Source organism: Hydra vulgaris, chromosome 03 (assembly GCF_038396675.1).
Source record: "Hydra vulgaris chromosome 03, alternate assembly HydraT2T_AEP".
NCBI classification, from domain to species: Eukaryota; Metazoa; Cnidaria; class Hydrozoa; order Anthoathecata; family Hydridae; genus Hydra; species Hydra vulgaris.
In genome coordinates this window covers 27210001-27228103 of record NC_088922.1, presented here as the reverse complement: position 1 = coordinate 27228103, position 18103 = coordinate 27210001, and the positions used below count along the sequence as shown (strand labels likewise).

The 18103-nt window shown below is 25.2% G+C and overlaps 1 protein-coding gene across 1 annotated transcript in view; it reads right to left on the bottom strand.

The window, feature by feature from the left end:
- LOC100192280 (insulin receptor substrate-related protein) overlaps positions 1–18103 on the bottom strand; it is a gene marked incomplete at its 5' end in the record, with an annotated part of 43077 nt that overhangs the window by 9720 nt on the left and 15254 nt on the right. The window contains 3 exon segments of the mRNA NM_001280845.1: positions 6482–6619; positions 12098–12227; positions 13648–13947. Of these exon segments, the coding sequence (NP_001267774.1) occupies positions 6482–6619; positions 12098–12227; positions 13648–13947 (568 nt within the window).

The window sequence follows — 18103 nt, the reverse complement described above, 5'->3', positions numbered from 1 at the left end:
AAATGCGGTTCATTTAAGTTGATATTTCAAACTTACTTTTTAAATAAGATTGCTTCTAGTTAACTTTAGATCTTACTTTTCACGCTAAAATTCTTATTTTCTAACAAACTATCTACTCCAGCTTGAAGCAATTTAAAGCCAAAAATTACTGCTGCCTAGTAAACAGCCATATTTAATATAATTAAATGAGTTTATATACGACTAAAAATTAAATTTTTGATACCAAATAAAAAAAATTATTTTGGGAAAAATATATCGTAACTTAATTTTTTTTTAACAAAAAGTGAAAATGTACTTTAAAATGATAGATATTCTGCATTTTTTAAGTAATTAAAAAGTGATAAGAAATTTTCTGGTTTGATAAAGCGATCGCTGCCATTTAACAGAATGTTTATCTTATTTTACAGTTTTACACGATTTAATTGCGGAGGTTGCATTTTTAAATGCGGACAATGAGCCTCTCGGTAAATTTGCTAATAATTATAATAACATCTTAATTTGCCGAATGATCAAACTAAATATCGGTAATAGCATGGCCTATAAGAGTTTAACCAGTTACATCAACATCCTTTTAGTTATTCAAGATAACAGCAATAGATAGCGATTCCACGGCTCAACGAAAAGCATTTGACGTTTGAAAAAAAACACGTAACTTTCATGAACTTTACTCTCTTATATCTTTTTGTATGCTTAAGCAAACACCTTAAGGTTTTTTGCATCAATTAGTGTTACTTAACCTCTTTCCAGTCATATATAGAAAGTACTATGGTTTATATGGCTTCATTTAAATTTTATCCATATCTTAAGACCACTTTTAAGAAAAAAGCTTGAAGCGGGAACATTTTTTTAAAACAAAGCTTTTAGGTTAGGATTCCTTAGTACCAAAACACATCAAATTTTTATAAAACTTTCCGTATACATTAAAAAAGGGATGACAAATCAAATGGAATGTGCACACTTTTTAACTTTTATACATAAATTTTTAGTTCTTAGCGTTTCAAAACTTCAAGGTTTATTTTTATAGAAAAAAAAAAGTGTTTTTTAAAAGTGTCCAGGTGGAAATTGCAAGTTTACTCTTTCCTCTTTTTATAACAAGTATTTATTTATGTTTTCTTGAAGAATAGGTTCTAAGGATTTGTATATAGAAATTATGTATATATATAACTATCTTCCTTTGCATATTTTATGACATTTTTTGTGTTGATTTTGCGTGACATAATGCAAATTTTCGGTGCCATAACAATGCAAATTTTCCATACTCAAGCCCTATACCTTTCGTCAAAAAATCATCAATTATTGCACTACAAAAAATTCAATAACTTTAGATCCGCTTAACTTCAAAGGCCGAATGACCCCTCATTTTTTAAGTCAAGTCAAGCTCAATACAATGATATAAGTTACATATGTTTATTTGAATAATAAAAAAATTGTCAAGAATGGCTACAATAGAATCAGATTTTAAGTTTAATTTTATATAGCTAGATATTCCTTATATTTTAAGAAATAACACTGATAATAATATAGAAATTGAGATAATTTACTTAACTACTTTAGTACATGTATAACTAAAGATATAACAAATAATACAAAATATCAACTAGTTTTGTAGCTACTTAGAGAATATTGGTTTCATGTCCAGGGAACTATAACATCTACTATATTGATGTAGACTTATTGTTTATGAATATTATAGAATTTTTTATTTTTATGTTTAACAACAGAAATATATACAGTTAATGATAAATAACTCATACATAAAATGAATATAAATACAATAAAGAAAAAAATAATTTATCACAGTTTTAAAGAATTTAGCAAAGCCAATTTATGGCAAACCGCCAGAATAACTAAGTATTTAATATTAACAAAGCATGATTTACCAGCTATATATAAACTAATTTTTATTTGACAAAAACAAATGGGTTATTATGTGCCTTTTATGAGAAATGAAATAGTATATGAAATATGAAATATGAAAACATGAAATATCTGGCTGCATTTTGCAAGATGATTATAAACTTGAATAACTTTTTAAAAGGTTTTGCATTATCAAACGAGTTATAAAAAAGCCCATTAGAAAATACACCTACTAAAAAACAATGCTCAGTGGAATATATATTATGGAGCTTATAGAGTAGTCGAGGCAAAAATGGCGACATATCGGAAATAATACTCAAAAAATACACAAAACTAAGGCTGGTGAATGAAGGACCAAGGAGTTGCATGAAACCAGACCTTGACTAAAAATTTTATTTAAGCATTTTTACTTCTCGCTTTACTTTTTTTAGTCATTTTAAAATTATCTTTACAGATCTATTTTATTATTGATGGAACTTTGTTTACACGAAAAAAGTTCCCAAATTTACAAATGTTTATCTTGGAAAAATGATGAAAATCTGTTTGTGCCGACAACTGATTTCCTTTTCCTTGGTGTAATTTGTTTAGTAATTTCTCAACACGTGAAGTAGTTACTTATCCTGAACAGTCTTATCAAACAAATGCTATAAAATTTAAACTAATACCATGTGATCAGAGTTTCTGTTAAAAACTAAGGGCAGCCATTTTAAAAGATTTTTTTGTTCACGGGTGAAAATTTAGAGTTTGTCGGAAACTCGCATGGCTTGCTGATTTCTGCGGCCTCTTTGATGTAAAACAACAGGTTGCACGTCCATCTCTTATAGTTCCATGGTAATAGATAGTGAGTGTCATACCCCCAACACCACCTTCCCTTCTCGCTGGCTCCAATACTATATATCACTAATATGAAAATGAAAATTTATAGGCAATGTATAATAAAATCCAATTTTAAGAATGTTACTTATCTGGGATAATTTTTCCTATGTTGCTATTTTAAGCCTTTGAAATAGGGTTGTTAACCGAAAGGTTTCAAAGATTTCTGTAAAAAAATCTTTCAAAAGGGTATATACAATTAGTATTTATTTTTATTCGTAACGAATATATAGAAGCATTAAAATTTGTCAAAGTAACTTTCGCAAATAATACTTCTGAAAATTAGACTTTCGCAAGTTGCTATTTCAAATAATGCTCTTCCAAAACTTCCAAAAGTTTCACTTTCGGAAGTAGCACTTGAGAAATGAGCGCTTTTAATAACTACGTTTCGAAATCTATAAAGGAAGTTTATTCGCCTAACTGCAAGAAATGTGAAAATAAAATATCTGTATATATCAAACTGTTTGTAATGAAACTTTATCTTCAGTATAGCAACATATTCAATTTTTACTAGTTTGTTTTTTCAAATAATGATCAAAAAATTTATTTCGAAAGGAAAATTTTCGATAAATCCACTTGAAGAACGGTCACTTACGGAAGAAAACTTGAAATTCGTCATAAAAACAAGATTGAAATGTTCCATTTAAAAAAATCTGTTCAATGAACTAAGTAATTAAATGCTCATTACTCATGAGTGTCAATTATCGCGCATGCAAATTTTTATGAAGTAAAAAACTGATATTATTTTTTAACTGAGTCCTTTTGGTAGGTTTCAAAAATCTTCTTTCGAAATGAATCGATTAGCAAGTTTCTTTTCGCTTGTGATTCTTGCGAAAATTTTATTTTTCGTGTATTGCTTTACCAGCGGCGTGGGCAGGATTTTTTTGATGTTTCAGATATGACACTTTTAGGCATCGTGCAAACTCATAACTCAAGAATGTTGTTAAGTCAAATGAAAATGTTTCTCAAAAAAATTGCGGTGATTAGAGCGTGAGAACAAAAATACCCCCAACAAGTTGGCTTTCCCAACCCCGAATTAGACGTTAAATTAAACTGCAGAATGTTAAATAAACGTTCAAAGGGTGCCTTTTTTAGATTCCGTGCCCATTGGGTGTTTATAAACAGTTGCAACAACCGCATTGGTAGTTGTCTCAGAGCTGGGACAAAATTCTAATAATCAAAGTTGATTTAATACGTTACGAATTTGATTTGACGTTCCCCTATGAACCATATTTCTGACATTCAACCGCCACAATAATGTGCCATCGTGTGTGAAAATTTCATGGCTTCATAGGTTATTCAGTTTTTAGTACTGAAGCTTGTTTTAATCGACTAATTTTAGTTACGCTAAAAAGTTAGTCGACTAAATTTAGTTATGCTAAAAAGTTAGTCGACTAAATTTAGTTAGACTAAAAAGTTAGTCGACTAATTTATTTACACTAAAAAGTTAGTCGAATTATTTTAGTTATGCTAAAAAGTTAGTTGACTAAATTTAGTTAGGCTAAAAAGTTAGTCGACTAAATTCAGTTAGACTAAAAAGTTAGTCGACTAATTTTAGTTAGACTAAAAAGTTAGTCGACTAAATTTAGTTAGACTAAAAAGTTAGTCCACTAAATTTAGTTAGACTAAAAAGTTAGTCGACTAATTTATTTACGCTAAAAAGTTAGCCAACTAGTTTTAGTTAGACTAAAAAGTTAGTCGACCAAATTTTGTTAGACTAAAAAGTTAGTTGACTAAATTTAGTTAGACTAAAAAGTTAGTTGGGTAATTTTAGTTACGGTTTTTTCAGTTAAGTTAGTTACAATTTTTAGTTTTGGTCACAACACTAATATAAAATATGACATATTTTTTACTGTTTAGTACATTAATTATACAACATTTATAAACATTTTTTTATGATTACATATCGACACTATAGCGTGGTTTTTAGTGCGCTGCGTCATAATCTGCAGATTCAGAGTTCAAACCTTGTAGAACACGTATATTTTCTTTTTTCTTTTTATATTGTCCAAACCATTATTTATTACCATTTTTTTATTTACTTATTTTATCTTATCATTACATATTGTATGATATTTTTAGTCATGACAGCCACTAATAAACCAAGGGATTTATACATATTTGTTTACTCATAGACCATTGTTTTATCATTTGCTTAGGATGACTAGAGCGTGAGTTATTGTTCACCTTCTCCCTGTAGTCATAAAGTTTTATTCCTCCTACAAAATAGTCTTTACATTCATCCATGATTCTTACCCAATGACATCATCTACAATCTACTATATTCACATCTCCCAGGTCTACCTAACTGGACGGCTCTGTTGGTCACTTTTTGCGATCATTGTGTCGCATAAACAAAAAATGTAACACATATAAATGCTAACTACTATAGTATATATTTGTTCTTATTTAAATAACATTTAATACCATTTATACTGTGTATAATACACAGGGGTCAAAATAGGTGATAGTGTTTGATGCTGCTCAGACTGTCTTTAAGGCCCATCTAAGGGGGCAACTAACAACTGGTCATATATGCTGACAAAATGAAAAATAATTGCTCTTCTCTCTTTGGTGGGTCTTGGAAACAGTCAGATGTCACCTGTTTTGAATTCTGTATAAATCCAAATATTTTTTAAAGAATAGTTTTATGATTTTCCCACTAACTTTTCCCAAACAGTATGTTCCTAACAATTCTAAAAAGATATTTTATAACCCTATGTTATTTCATTAAACTAAAATATAGTTCAGCATGGTTGCGTTACTATGTACCTCTGAAACATTTCTGAGTCATGCAGCCATAACTTTGTAAGTCCTACTATATGCAACATAATCTCATGCTGGTTGCTAGGGACAACAGTAAAAACTTTAAAAAGTACTTTCTAAATGCCTGTTAAAAATATATAATTTATCATCCGTGAAATATATTTTTTTGACATTTTAGTGTCTGATAAAGAAATGTATAAAACATTTTTTTATTTAATAAATTTTATAAATAAGTAATTTTAAATTTTTCATTAAAACATTTTATACATTAGTTAAAAACTTATTAGGAGGAGTTTTTAAAATAGAAAATTTTTTTCTTTTTTTCTTTTTTTTAGATCCTAATAAATATTTTGATAGCATAATCTATTTTGCTTACTTTTTTGTGTTTAAAAGATTGTTTGTGATTGTCAAAAAAATTAAAAAGAATTATATAATTGATGAGTTAATAACAATGCTCATGAAAAAATTTATACATTGATGAGTTAATAAAAATGCTCATCAAAACATGTTATTTACAAATGCAATGTTTCTTTGCAAAAAAGAAACATTGCATTTGTAAATAACAGTTTTTATTTCAACTGTTTAGTTTAAAAATAGGAGATCATTGCATTTGTAAATAACAGTTTTTATTTCTGTTTTTTTTTAATTTTATGTGCAGTTAATTCTACTTAAGTGAATTCAACTGCACATAAAATATCAATAAAATATGTATTATGGCATTTATTATGGCAAAAAAAATTAGTAGTATATAGTATCAGTATTGTGTAAAGTCCATAAATTACACAAAGCTATTTAAAAAATAAAAAAAGGAGATCATTTACACAAACTGAATTTGTTATTAAATAATTTATTAGTTAAATTTATTATTATAATTAATTTATCCTTTAATTTTAGAACTGTGTAATTTATAGATAATCCCTAAATTTACAATAGTAATATAATACTTATATACTATAAAACAAAAAATAAAATATTTATTTCAAACCTTCAGTTATAGTCGAAGTCATACTTGATGCATCATCAAAACCAGATTCAAATGAAACAAGACTAGATAGCTCAGAGCCCACAGATGACACTTTATTTATTTTACGAGTCTCTTTATTCTCTTTGATTAATAAATCACCTAATGTAATCAATAAAATAAACCTCAAAAAAAAATAAATAATAAATTTAAATTTTATTTTCTCGTTTTATTTTCTATAAAAAAAACCTTTCTTATTTAATAACTGTGAAATGATATACATTTTATGAAAACTTATTATTAGTATTTTTTCATGTGAAACTTTCAAAACTCAAGATATTTTTTTAAATTTTGACTGCATCAAAAACTTCTGATACTGAAGATATTGTGTAATATCAAATCTGTTTATGCATATAATTTTTAATTTATAAAAACTTTTTACTGTTTCTTATTTAATGCATCCATTTGAATTCAGTTTTTTTGTTTTACTTTATAAAAGGGTTTAAATTTTTTGCTTTTTTTTGAAAAGTTAGTCAAAAAAAATTATCTAAAGAAAAAAGATTTTTTTTTGACTAACTTCTCCAAAAAAAGCAAAAAAGATTTATTCAGTTATCTACAGCAAGATTATTGTGGATGTACTTCAACTGCTCCAGTTTTATCTTAAAATGTCTTGTACAGAAATTCAGAACAAAGATCAGGAATTGTGTGCAAAGAAAAAATTTTTTTTTTGTAAAAGAAAGACAGAGGAGACAACAAGAGGAAAAAGAAAAAGGGCCTTAATGAAATAGGTGAAATAGGTTTCTTCATTGACATATATTTCAGAGTCAGAAAATAATAAGTATCAGCCAAATAAAACTAAGCTATGTACGCCTACAATGTCAACATTAACAGAGTTGGCTCTGTTTACATCTTGTTAACATCAAACAGTGAATCGAAGCACCAATTTAAATCTGAGATATTCTCAATAACATTAAATTTTTCTCAAACCTGAAGATCTATCCAATGAAGATTTTACCCAGCAAAAGACATAAAGGATTTTCACGGCACCTCTAGTTTCTCTCTGAATATTTGGTTGGAATGGACCTTTTTTGATGGTGTCAGCATCAATCAAAGAAAAGATGGTACAAAATTTGCATTAACCAGCATTAGCAGACACCCCTTGACATGTTAAAGGGATCCCAAACCTCCGAGACATGTTGTGTTCATATTAAAGAGAATGAAAAAAAAAAAAAAAATGCTTGGGCTAAATTTTTATGATCAAAACAAAAAAATTAATGAATATCAAAAAAAAACTAACTATTTTATTTTAGTCGAAGCTTGTCTTCTCTTTTTTTATTGTAGGCCTAAAAGTCAGCATAATATACGCTGCAATCTACAGACTTGATAATTTATTCTAACACGTTTTTATTCCGAAGAGTTTTAGTACATGACGTCATTGACTTTTTTGTTTGTTTGCATAATGGATCTCTTGCGCAAACAAAAAAAAATCAATGAGATCATGTACTGAAACTTTTAGGAATAAAATGCGCTTGAATAAATTACAAAGTCAGTAGATTGTGACGTATATTATGCTGACTTTTAGGCCTACAATATTATAATAGGCCTACGTATATTATGTATTATGTATTATATATTACGTATATTATGTATTATATATTATTAATAAGCCTAAGTATATTATGCTGACTTTTAGACCTACAAAACAGAGAAGGTGAGTTTCGACTAAAAAAAAAAAGTTAGTTTTTCTTGGTATTTCTTTTGTTTTAATCAAAAAAATGCAGCCTAAACTTTTTTTTCCATCATTCTCTTTAATATGAACACAACATTGTCTCCGAGGTTTAGGATCCCTTTAAGTTGACAAGTAAATCAGTTTGACAACAGAACAGTTAGTTGGAGGATCTGGTGGCAGAAAAGACAAGATCTTGAGTAATAAAGGACAAACGAGGAATAGAAGCAGTTTTTTCTTCAATTGGTTGCAAACCATTGAAGAACTTGCCAACTCAATCAAAAACATCACTTATGTTGTAGATTATCCACTGCAGAACAATTTATCTAAAAACTGTAAAACTTTAAAAATAAGTTCTAATTAGAACTTCTAAAATTCTAATTAGAACTTTAATTTCTAAATTTTATTTTTTTATATATATATATGGGTATATATATGGGTATATATATGTATATATATATATATATATATATATATATATATATATATATATATATATATATATATATATATATATATATATATAATAAAATTAAGAAATTATACACATTCATAAATATATATGGGTATATACATATACAAATATATATGGGTATATACATATACAAATATATATGGGTATATACATATACAAATATATATATATATATATATATATATATATATATATATATATATATATATATATATTATATAGAATTTATTATTGCTCACACACACACACACACATTAGGGTGACCTAATGTGTGTGTGTGTGTGTGTGTGTATATATATATATACACACACCAAAAAAAATTTTCTTTGAATTATATATCGCACACCCAATTGGTGAGGATCAATAAAAAAGTGCACCATTAAACTTTTTTTGCAAACTGATAATGGAAAGTGGCTCCCTAGACCTGGTTTGTAAGCCCTTAAGAGTCTCGTTTTTTCTTTAAAATAACATATTTTTGAAATGTATTGAAACCAACTATTATCAGTATTATATGCATCAGTTTTACTTATTAGGGCAAAGACAAGTATATGAATGTATATAGTATTGACCTATTTCTAGTCTAGTCATAGGTCAATACTATATACATTCATATATAGTATTGACCTATGCATGTCAGGACCCGGACCTGCTTTTTAAGCCCTTTTGAGACTTGTCCCCTAGCCTAGAGATGCCATTTTAGAAAAAAAAGATTGGGTAGGGGGGTGGAAGTAAAGATAAAAAAAGCTATTTTAAATAATAAAAAAGCACTCTGTTTCAAAACATTTCTTCATTTTTTTCAATTGTGGGTACCAGTGACCCATATACTCTAAATGGGGTATAGAAAAATTTATAGGGTACAAATAATCCTCAACCAGATTTAAAGATAAAGTTACAAATAATCCTCAACCAGATTTAAAGAAAAGTTATCTTTAAATCAATAATTGAAAAAAAAGCTTCAATATGTATTACAGAGAAATTTAAAAATAACATAAAATTTGATGCTCAAATGAGACTTTTAAAAGAAAAAAATCCTCTAATGTGTTATAATTTTATATGTGTTATGATCTGTATTTTTTGTGTCAAAGCAAAAGCCACTCATGATTACCTTTACCTTCTATCACATCAAAGCACCAGCAGTTACCTCAAGGATCCTTAATAATCTCAATATCCAAGCCAGTTTGGCAGACATTCATGCTAATTGTTGTCTGGCTTAATGGAAGAGCAGTGAAAAACTATCCTAAAACAAATATGGCAAGCCATGCAATCTAAACAGCTTCTTACAAGAGCTTTTGGTTTTTGCACCCACTATCTGTTTATTTATATAAAAATTGCTTATTAAATACAAAATTTGATTCTGTACTCGTTACAAGCATATGCTTGTAAGATTATTGTTACAAGAATATATAGGGCAGAGTTATTATTAATAGTGCTTAATGTAAACAATGAAGGTAAAAAATTATATTGTTGTACCTGGCTTGATGGTTCCATCAACATTTGGCAATATTTTGCTAGTGGAACTAAGCATTGAAAAAAAAATTTTTTACTGCTATTGTAAGAAACTCACGGCATGTACTTCAATCTTCCATTAGAGAGGTGCATGAAAATGGTAATTTATTTATATCAATACCAATTGCAGCCAGGGTTGGTGTGACATCATCACACAAAAAGGCACCAAGAACCACAAAAAGAAAGTAAAGATTTATCTATAGTACCATTAATTGATCACAATACAGATTACTCCTTAAATTAAAATTTTGCGATACTATAATTGATAGTCAACAATCAATTAAAGTATCCAAATGTTGTATTTGTGATAACACCACTAGAAGCAATGATAATCATTACACTATGAAGATTGCCACACTGTGAATTTATTTTCTTTTTGTAGTTCCAGGTGCTTTTTTTCTTTAAGCTTGAGTTTTCTGATCTACTGATGACTTCTTTCAGGAATCTCATTAGTCTATCAGGAAGTTTTTTATCTTCATTTATCTTAATGTGATAATCCTATTCACCATGGGCAATGCCAAAGTGCATTCTTGGTGGTGAATTTTTGTTCATTGAGATGTTTAGTAGCAGATATATATATATATATATATATATATATATATATATATATATATATATATATATATATATATATATATATATATATATATAATATATTATATATATAATATATTAAATATATAATATATCATATATATATATATATAAAATATATTATATATATAATATATTAAATATATAATACATCATATATATATATATATATATATATATATATATATATATATATATATATAATATATTATATAACATATATATATATATATATATATATATATATATATATATATATATATATATATATATATATATATATATATATATATATATATATATATATATAGGGATTTCCATTTCTGTGCGTGATTTTTTATATTTTTTTTGTTTTAGCAATTAAAAGCTGGGACTTAAAGTAGTATGCATACTATTATGATTTTCTTAAAAAACATTTATAACAAAAATATTTTTATCATATTTTAGGCTACCTGAATAAATTAAATAAATATATTTTGATCATTTTTTTTTTTTTTTTGCGTAATAATATCGCTACAGTTTGAAAATAAATAAAAATTTTCAAAACACTATACTTTAGCTAGAAATAATTGATAAAACAGCCATTTCTCATTGAAAATGTATTAAATATGAGTCATAGAAGTATAATATTTCACTTAAAATACTCACAAGCAATTTATATTCTTAAAAATATTTACATGAAATTAACAAAATCGCAACTTCCATGCGTGACTACCGTGCGTGATCATTCACGAACTGCATTTAAACGATTGCTGTGACTCTGGGATACATAGTGCAATCCTGTAACTTTCTGGTAAGCTTTACTAATATTTAAAACATCCTTTTAAAAAAAATGAAAAACGCTGAAACTTATACTTTTTGAGAAACTAAAGTTTATTTATCTAGTAACTAAAACTTGAGTTTTTCTGTTTTGTCGGTGACTCCGTTTCAAACTTAATTTAGTCTTTTTTAACATTAGTAATGTATACCATTTTTTGTTTACAAAATATTTATATAGGTTAGAATTAAATGAGAGCAAATTGAAGATCGCCAGTGTTATTATTATGAAAATAATAGACAAAATATATAAGAGTTTCTGTGCGTGATTTTTTGGAAATGCCCATATATATATATATTTATATACATTTATATATATATATATATATACATATATATATATATATATATATATATATATATATATATATATATATGTATATATATATATATATATATATATATATATATATATATATATATATATATATATATATATATATATATATATGTATATATATATATATATACATATATTTATATATATATATACAAACATACTTTGATATCTATATATAACTACCTGAGTCTACTTCATGAGAAACTTCAGGTACAGTATGAAGTGATCGTGGTGAATTATCAATTTCCTCTTTTGTAGTTCTACTTAAACTATGATACCCAATATCATGTTCTGATGATAACTTTTTCACAACCTTTAAAAAAATATATCAAAACTTATTTATAATATCATGCTCTGATGATAAACTTTTCACACTCTTTAGAAAAACATATCAAAACTTATTTATAGTACTTTTCTCTTTAAAAAGCTTATATTAAAACAACAAATATAAAAAATATATAACAAGAGTGTCACATTAAATTTATAACGAGTTTAAACTTTATTCATTATTTAATTGCATGGTTTGCAAATACAACAAATTGTTTATGACTTGCTCATATTTTGTGCTTCACCAATTTTTTATTGACTTCAATTAAAGAATGAATAAAGTTTTTGTTGCACTAATAGAGGAAATTTGAATTGGAAATTTGGTAAGTATGCACTCTCATTTGTTAAGAAAGCATGTTTTTTTACAAACTTTTTTTTTTCCTTTAATTTTTATACTAAAAAATATTTTTAACCCTAATAAATATAAAAAGAAAATATATAAGATGTAAAATATATATACTACAGAAACATATATAAAAATATATACATATGGCAAACTAATCTTTAAATATTTGCATAAATAAAAAGTTATAAATGATTAGGTCATTGCTAACATGTACTTAATCTTTATGAAAAATTCCATTAAAATTGTAAGAAATGATATTTTTATAATTGTGAAATATGTTTCTTTTTAAAATTGTGTTTTACATTTAGTTATTTAAAATAATTTTTTTAGGTTAAGTGTGACACATACTTTATAAAATAGTATAATAAAATGATCTTTATAAAAATAATATAATAAATCATCACCTATTAAAAACAATGACACAATATTCAAATAGTATAAAAATTTATATAATATATAGTAATATAAAAATATGTATGTATACATAAAATAAAGAAAGTAAAATTAAACAAAGGTTTAAAATTATTGATATCGTTAAGTTCTGGTTCATCAGATTTTATAAAAAAAAAGACCTAACTGGTATTAATATGTGCCTCATAATGAAAAATATAAAAAAAAACTTTTCAAACTTTTAATTTATTAATAAATAAAAAATTTAAATATAGTAATTTTATTTGTAAACAAAAGATTAAAAAATTAATTTTATGAATAAAAATCTTATATTAAACAAAAGACTATATGTGCGTATTTTAAATAATAGAGTAAAAATTGTTTTAAAATTCTATAATTCATATTCATGAATCAAATTATAGTGTGAAGACCTATTTATAACTATAGTTTTATACTAATTTAAGGTAAAAATATTATACAAAAATATTCTGAAGTTTTTTAATAAATTAATAATATAAACCAACATGTTTATATTATTAACAATGTTGCTCTATATGACTGTCATATGCTGCCTAGCATAATCAGCATGCAATATGTTGCTTTATCAGTCAGCCTGTGCATTTGTTTTTCAGTCAACTCACAAAAATATTTAAAAAATTTACTAACTCACTTGTACTAAACTGCTTTTAGATGAATTTCCAAATATTATTTCACACATATCTTTAAACCAAAGTTTTTGTTCTTCTTTTGATTGAGCTGCTAGATGTATGGTTCGATCTGGAATTACTATCTCTATAACATGATTATATTCTTTGTTCCATACAAGTTTGATACTCACGCAGTTTGAAAGTGAGATTACACGCTTGCTTTTTTCTTGTTGCCAAAATTTTTCTGAATCATAGTATTCGATTCTAACTCTGCCATGTTCACTATTATCATAAAGAACAAACCAACGACTCTGCCATTTTTGCTAAAATAAATAACAATAAAAAATAATATAACTATTATAGCAAAAATAACAACAATAATAATAATAAATATAAAGCAATTATATTTATATAAGTAATTATATAGTTATTTTTATTTTATCATTAACCATGCAGAATAAAATACAAGAAAACAAGTGAAACAGACAGTCTAATAAAAACAACAATGAATCAGTACTAATACTCAGTTTTTCATAAAATATACGGACTCAGGGTTTGCTGAACATTGCAAAATCTGAGAAGAGAACTTATTAGTAAAATCTTGAACTGCTAAAATCAGAAAGCAAATCTCCCATCAATCATCACTGCTTTAAGACTCTTGTTTCTTTCTTTTTCTATGTATATATTTTATGTATTAGAGATGTAGAGAAGACATTTAAAGAATAATGATAATTATAGTATAAGAAAAAATATTATTAATAATAAACAAAAAAATTAATTTCTTAAATTTAAAAATAACTGATATACATCTACATTTAATGCTTATACATTTTTAATGCTTAGCAAGACTTAGGTCTATGACTTTGGTTAATATCTATATTAATAGTACATAGAAAACATGAATGAGGTAGATATTTCCTATACTTACATATATACCATCTTACTCAAAGTAAATGTTCAATATATGCAAAACAACTTATTGTAAAAAAACATTTAATTTCAGAATTTATAATAACAATTTATAAAAAATTCATAGTAAATAGTTTAATAGAGCACATATAAAGAGAAAAAAAGTTTTTTTTCAAAAATTAAATCAACATTTTGAACTATGTAATTTACTAGTAAAGAATAACTATCAAGATATAAAAGTTAATGTTAAGTGTAACTTATTACTTGTTAATGTTAAAAGAAAATAATTTTAACACTCTCAGACTTGATCCAAAGGTTCTAATAATATATATTCATTGTTATGTTTTTGTGAGTATCTTAAAAAAAAAGAGTTTGTAATTGAATATTCTTTTAATGTTTTGACATTTAAACTATTTTAAAATAAATTCGAATTTCATTAAAATAAAACAACTGTAATAAAACAGCAAAAACAAAGAACTATAGAGCTTTAGTATTTTTTAAATTTTATATTTTTAATTAAAAACTTTTTAAAAATAAAAAAAGTATTTATTAATACACAATCTTTTTATAGTTGTGTTATTAAATTAGTAACTAAAATACAATTTAATCAAAATGAAAATTGATACACGCTTATTTAAAATTAATTAAAAACTTTTTAAAAATAAAAAAAGTATTTATTAATACACAATCTTTTTATAGTTGTGTTATTAAATTAGTAACTAAAATACAATTTAATCAAAATGAAAATTGATACACGCTTATTTAAAATTAATTAAAAACTTTTTAAAAATAAAAAATATTTATTAATATACAATATTTTTATAGTTGTTATATTAACTTAGTATCTAAAATACAACTTAATCAAAATGAAAATAATAGATACAAGCTTATTTAAAACTTAAATTAAATCTTTTTTAATAAACTAATAAAAATTTGTTTGTTAAATTTCGGGCACTATAATAATACTATAATGGGTGCTAGCTCTTTAAAGCAGCGCCTGTTATAGTATTGTTATAGCGCCCATTACAGAGTTATGTGTAAAGTTTTAGAAAACAAAAATGTTTTTTAAAACTTTACTGTATTTAGAAATATTTGCTTTAACCACTAAAAAATTGTAAAATATAAATTTAGTGGTTCTAGAAATATTTCAAAAACCCATGGATCATTATTATTCCAGACAATCTTTATCAAATTAAATAATGATGTTTTAAATTGACAAAACTGCAAATGTTTAAAATTAAATATAAAATAACCTTTAATTCTCATGTGGAATTTTTTATTGATTTAATACAAGAGGTCAAACAAACAAATTCAAACAAAAAAATTTTCATTGTTCTTAAAGATAACTAATTTTTTTTTAAATCTACTTCACTCCTAAGAAGACTGAAAGCAACCACTATTAAGTTAAATTTTAATAAAAAACGAAGAATAGAGTTAAATATGAAGAAAACAGTTTACAAAAGACTTGAAAAGATGTAAGTTGTAGAGTTCTCAAAATTAGGAAAAAAAGGGTTTGCACAAAATTGCTGACCTAAAACTGATTTAAGTCAGCATTAAGTCGGCAGAAAATTTTGAAGCAGGGTACATAAAATTTACAGAAAAACAAATGCCAAGTTGCTGACTTTTTTTTTAAACATTGACATCTGTTTAAAAAATTGAAAAATGAACAAAAGTTTGGCTAATTTTATTTTATTATTTCATTAGGAATTTAAAAAAAAACGTTCCTTTTTCCATATTTATTTTAATTATTTTATTTAGAATTTAAATAAAAGACTTCTTTCGTTGTTGCATTTTTAAATTAATTTGTTTAGAATTAAATTTAAAAAAAACATTTGTTTTACTGTATTCAATTTTTTATTTAGAATTTAAATAAATGTTCTTTTTCCATTTTTATTTTAACTAATTTAAATAAAATGTTTGTTTTAACTGTTTTTTTTTTAAATTATTTTACTCAGATTTTAAATAATGCATTCATTTTTTTGTGTTTTTTTAATTTTTTTATTTAGAATTTAAATAAAATGCTTGTTTTGTCAGGTTTTTTTAAAATAATTTTATTCAGATTTTAAATAACACTTTTATTTTTTTGTTGTTTTGCTGAACCTAATTCCAAAGACTGTTTGAATGAGCAAGAAAAATATGACGACGGGAGTAAGTTGCAAAGAATTGAAGTACGAGGAGAAAAACTAGACGAATAAAGGTTTTTAGAACATGCAGGGACAGATACAGTAAAAGATGCAACCTTGCTAATTGACAAGTCAAACAAGGATCAGTTTTGATTGATGAAACTAGAGATGATAGCTCTTTTGAGCAGTGACCATCATAGTATTTGTAGAAAAAAGAAAGAATTGCAACCTCACAACGGTAAGAGGACTCAGTAAACGGGTTGCCATTTATTAATATAGGAATGTCAACAGTATTACGATAGTTGTTTGCAGTAAATAACTAAAGTTATTTGAAGTTAAAATTCACAAGCCACTGCAAGCATCAAGCTGTTACAGAAGTGAGATTAGATTCAAGATCTATTTATAGCAAAAGAATAAATATAGCAATAAAGACTTTAAAATGTTAAAATAAAGTTAACATTATATGATTTAAAGTTTATCTAAGTTAGATATTTGCATAAACTTAGATTCACATTTTCTTATAAAAAAACTATTTCTCGCCATAACCTCAGTTACAATTGCCATTGCAATGTCAATTTGCAACCCATTGCAAAATCTGGAAAAACATATTTCCAGATTTTGCAATTCGTAATCACTTAATTCAGGCCATGATGCGTGTATTTGTGTTCTGAGTGAACTTCTAGCGCAGTGTTAGCTCACGCGTTAGCTACAATATGTATATTTTTGTTCTATTTGAACCTCTGGTGTGATGTTTACTCAGTGACTAACTAGTTACTATAATTTTATAATCTTCAGTTTCTGTTTAGATAAAATGTCTTGGTTAAGTAAAAGCAAGATAGTGTCTCAATAAAAATACTCATATGTTAAATGCATTTGACTCGAGCATTTTTTCTTTCAAAAGACCTTATAGGACTTTTACTAGACAGCAGGCTTAAAAAAAAAAAGCGTTAAATAAATTTGTGTATTGTATTGTAAATATTATGTATAATATAGTAGAAATCAGGTAAGATTTTTTTGTATTTTAATGAATTATTTCTCTAATTTTAACATAAACTCAAATAATATGAGCTTGCATATTTTTTACTACAAAAGGGAAATACTTATCCACTCAAACAAAATATAACCAAAATCAGGGTAATAAAATATAATCAGAGTAATAAAATATAATCAAAATCAGCCTAACTAAAACAACTATTGTTAAAATACTTTGATATTTTCATTTTTAATATTTATGGCTATTTTTATAATTTTGGCCAATATGATATTAATAAACTAATTTTTATTAATAATAGCAATTAGCATTATACTTTTAACATTCAAAAATGCCAAGAAAATGTTTGAGAACTCATCCTGGCACAAGAAAATGTTGTAGTAAATCTAATTACTTAAATTCTATTTTTTAAAAAGCAATTAGCGAAAATTAAATTGGAAATAATTGTCAATTGTT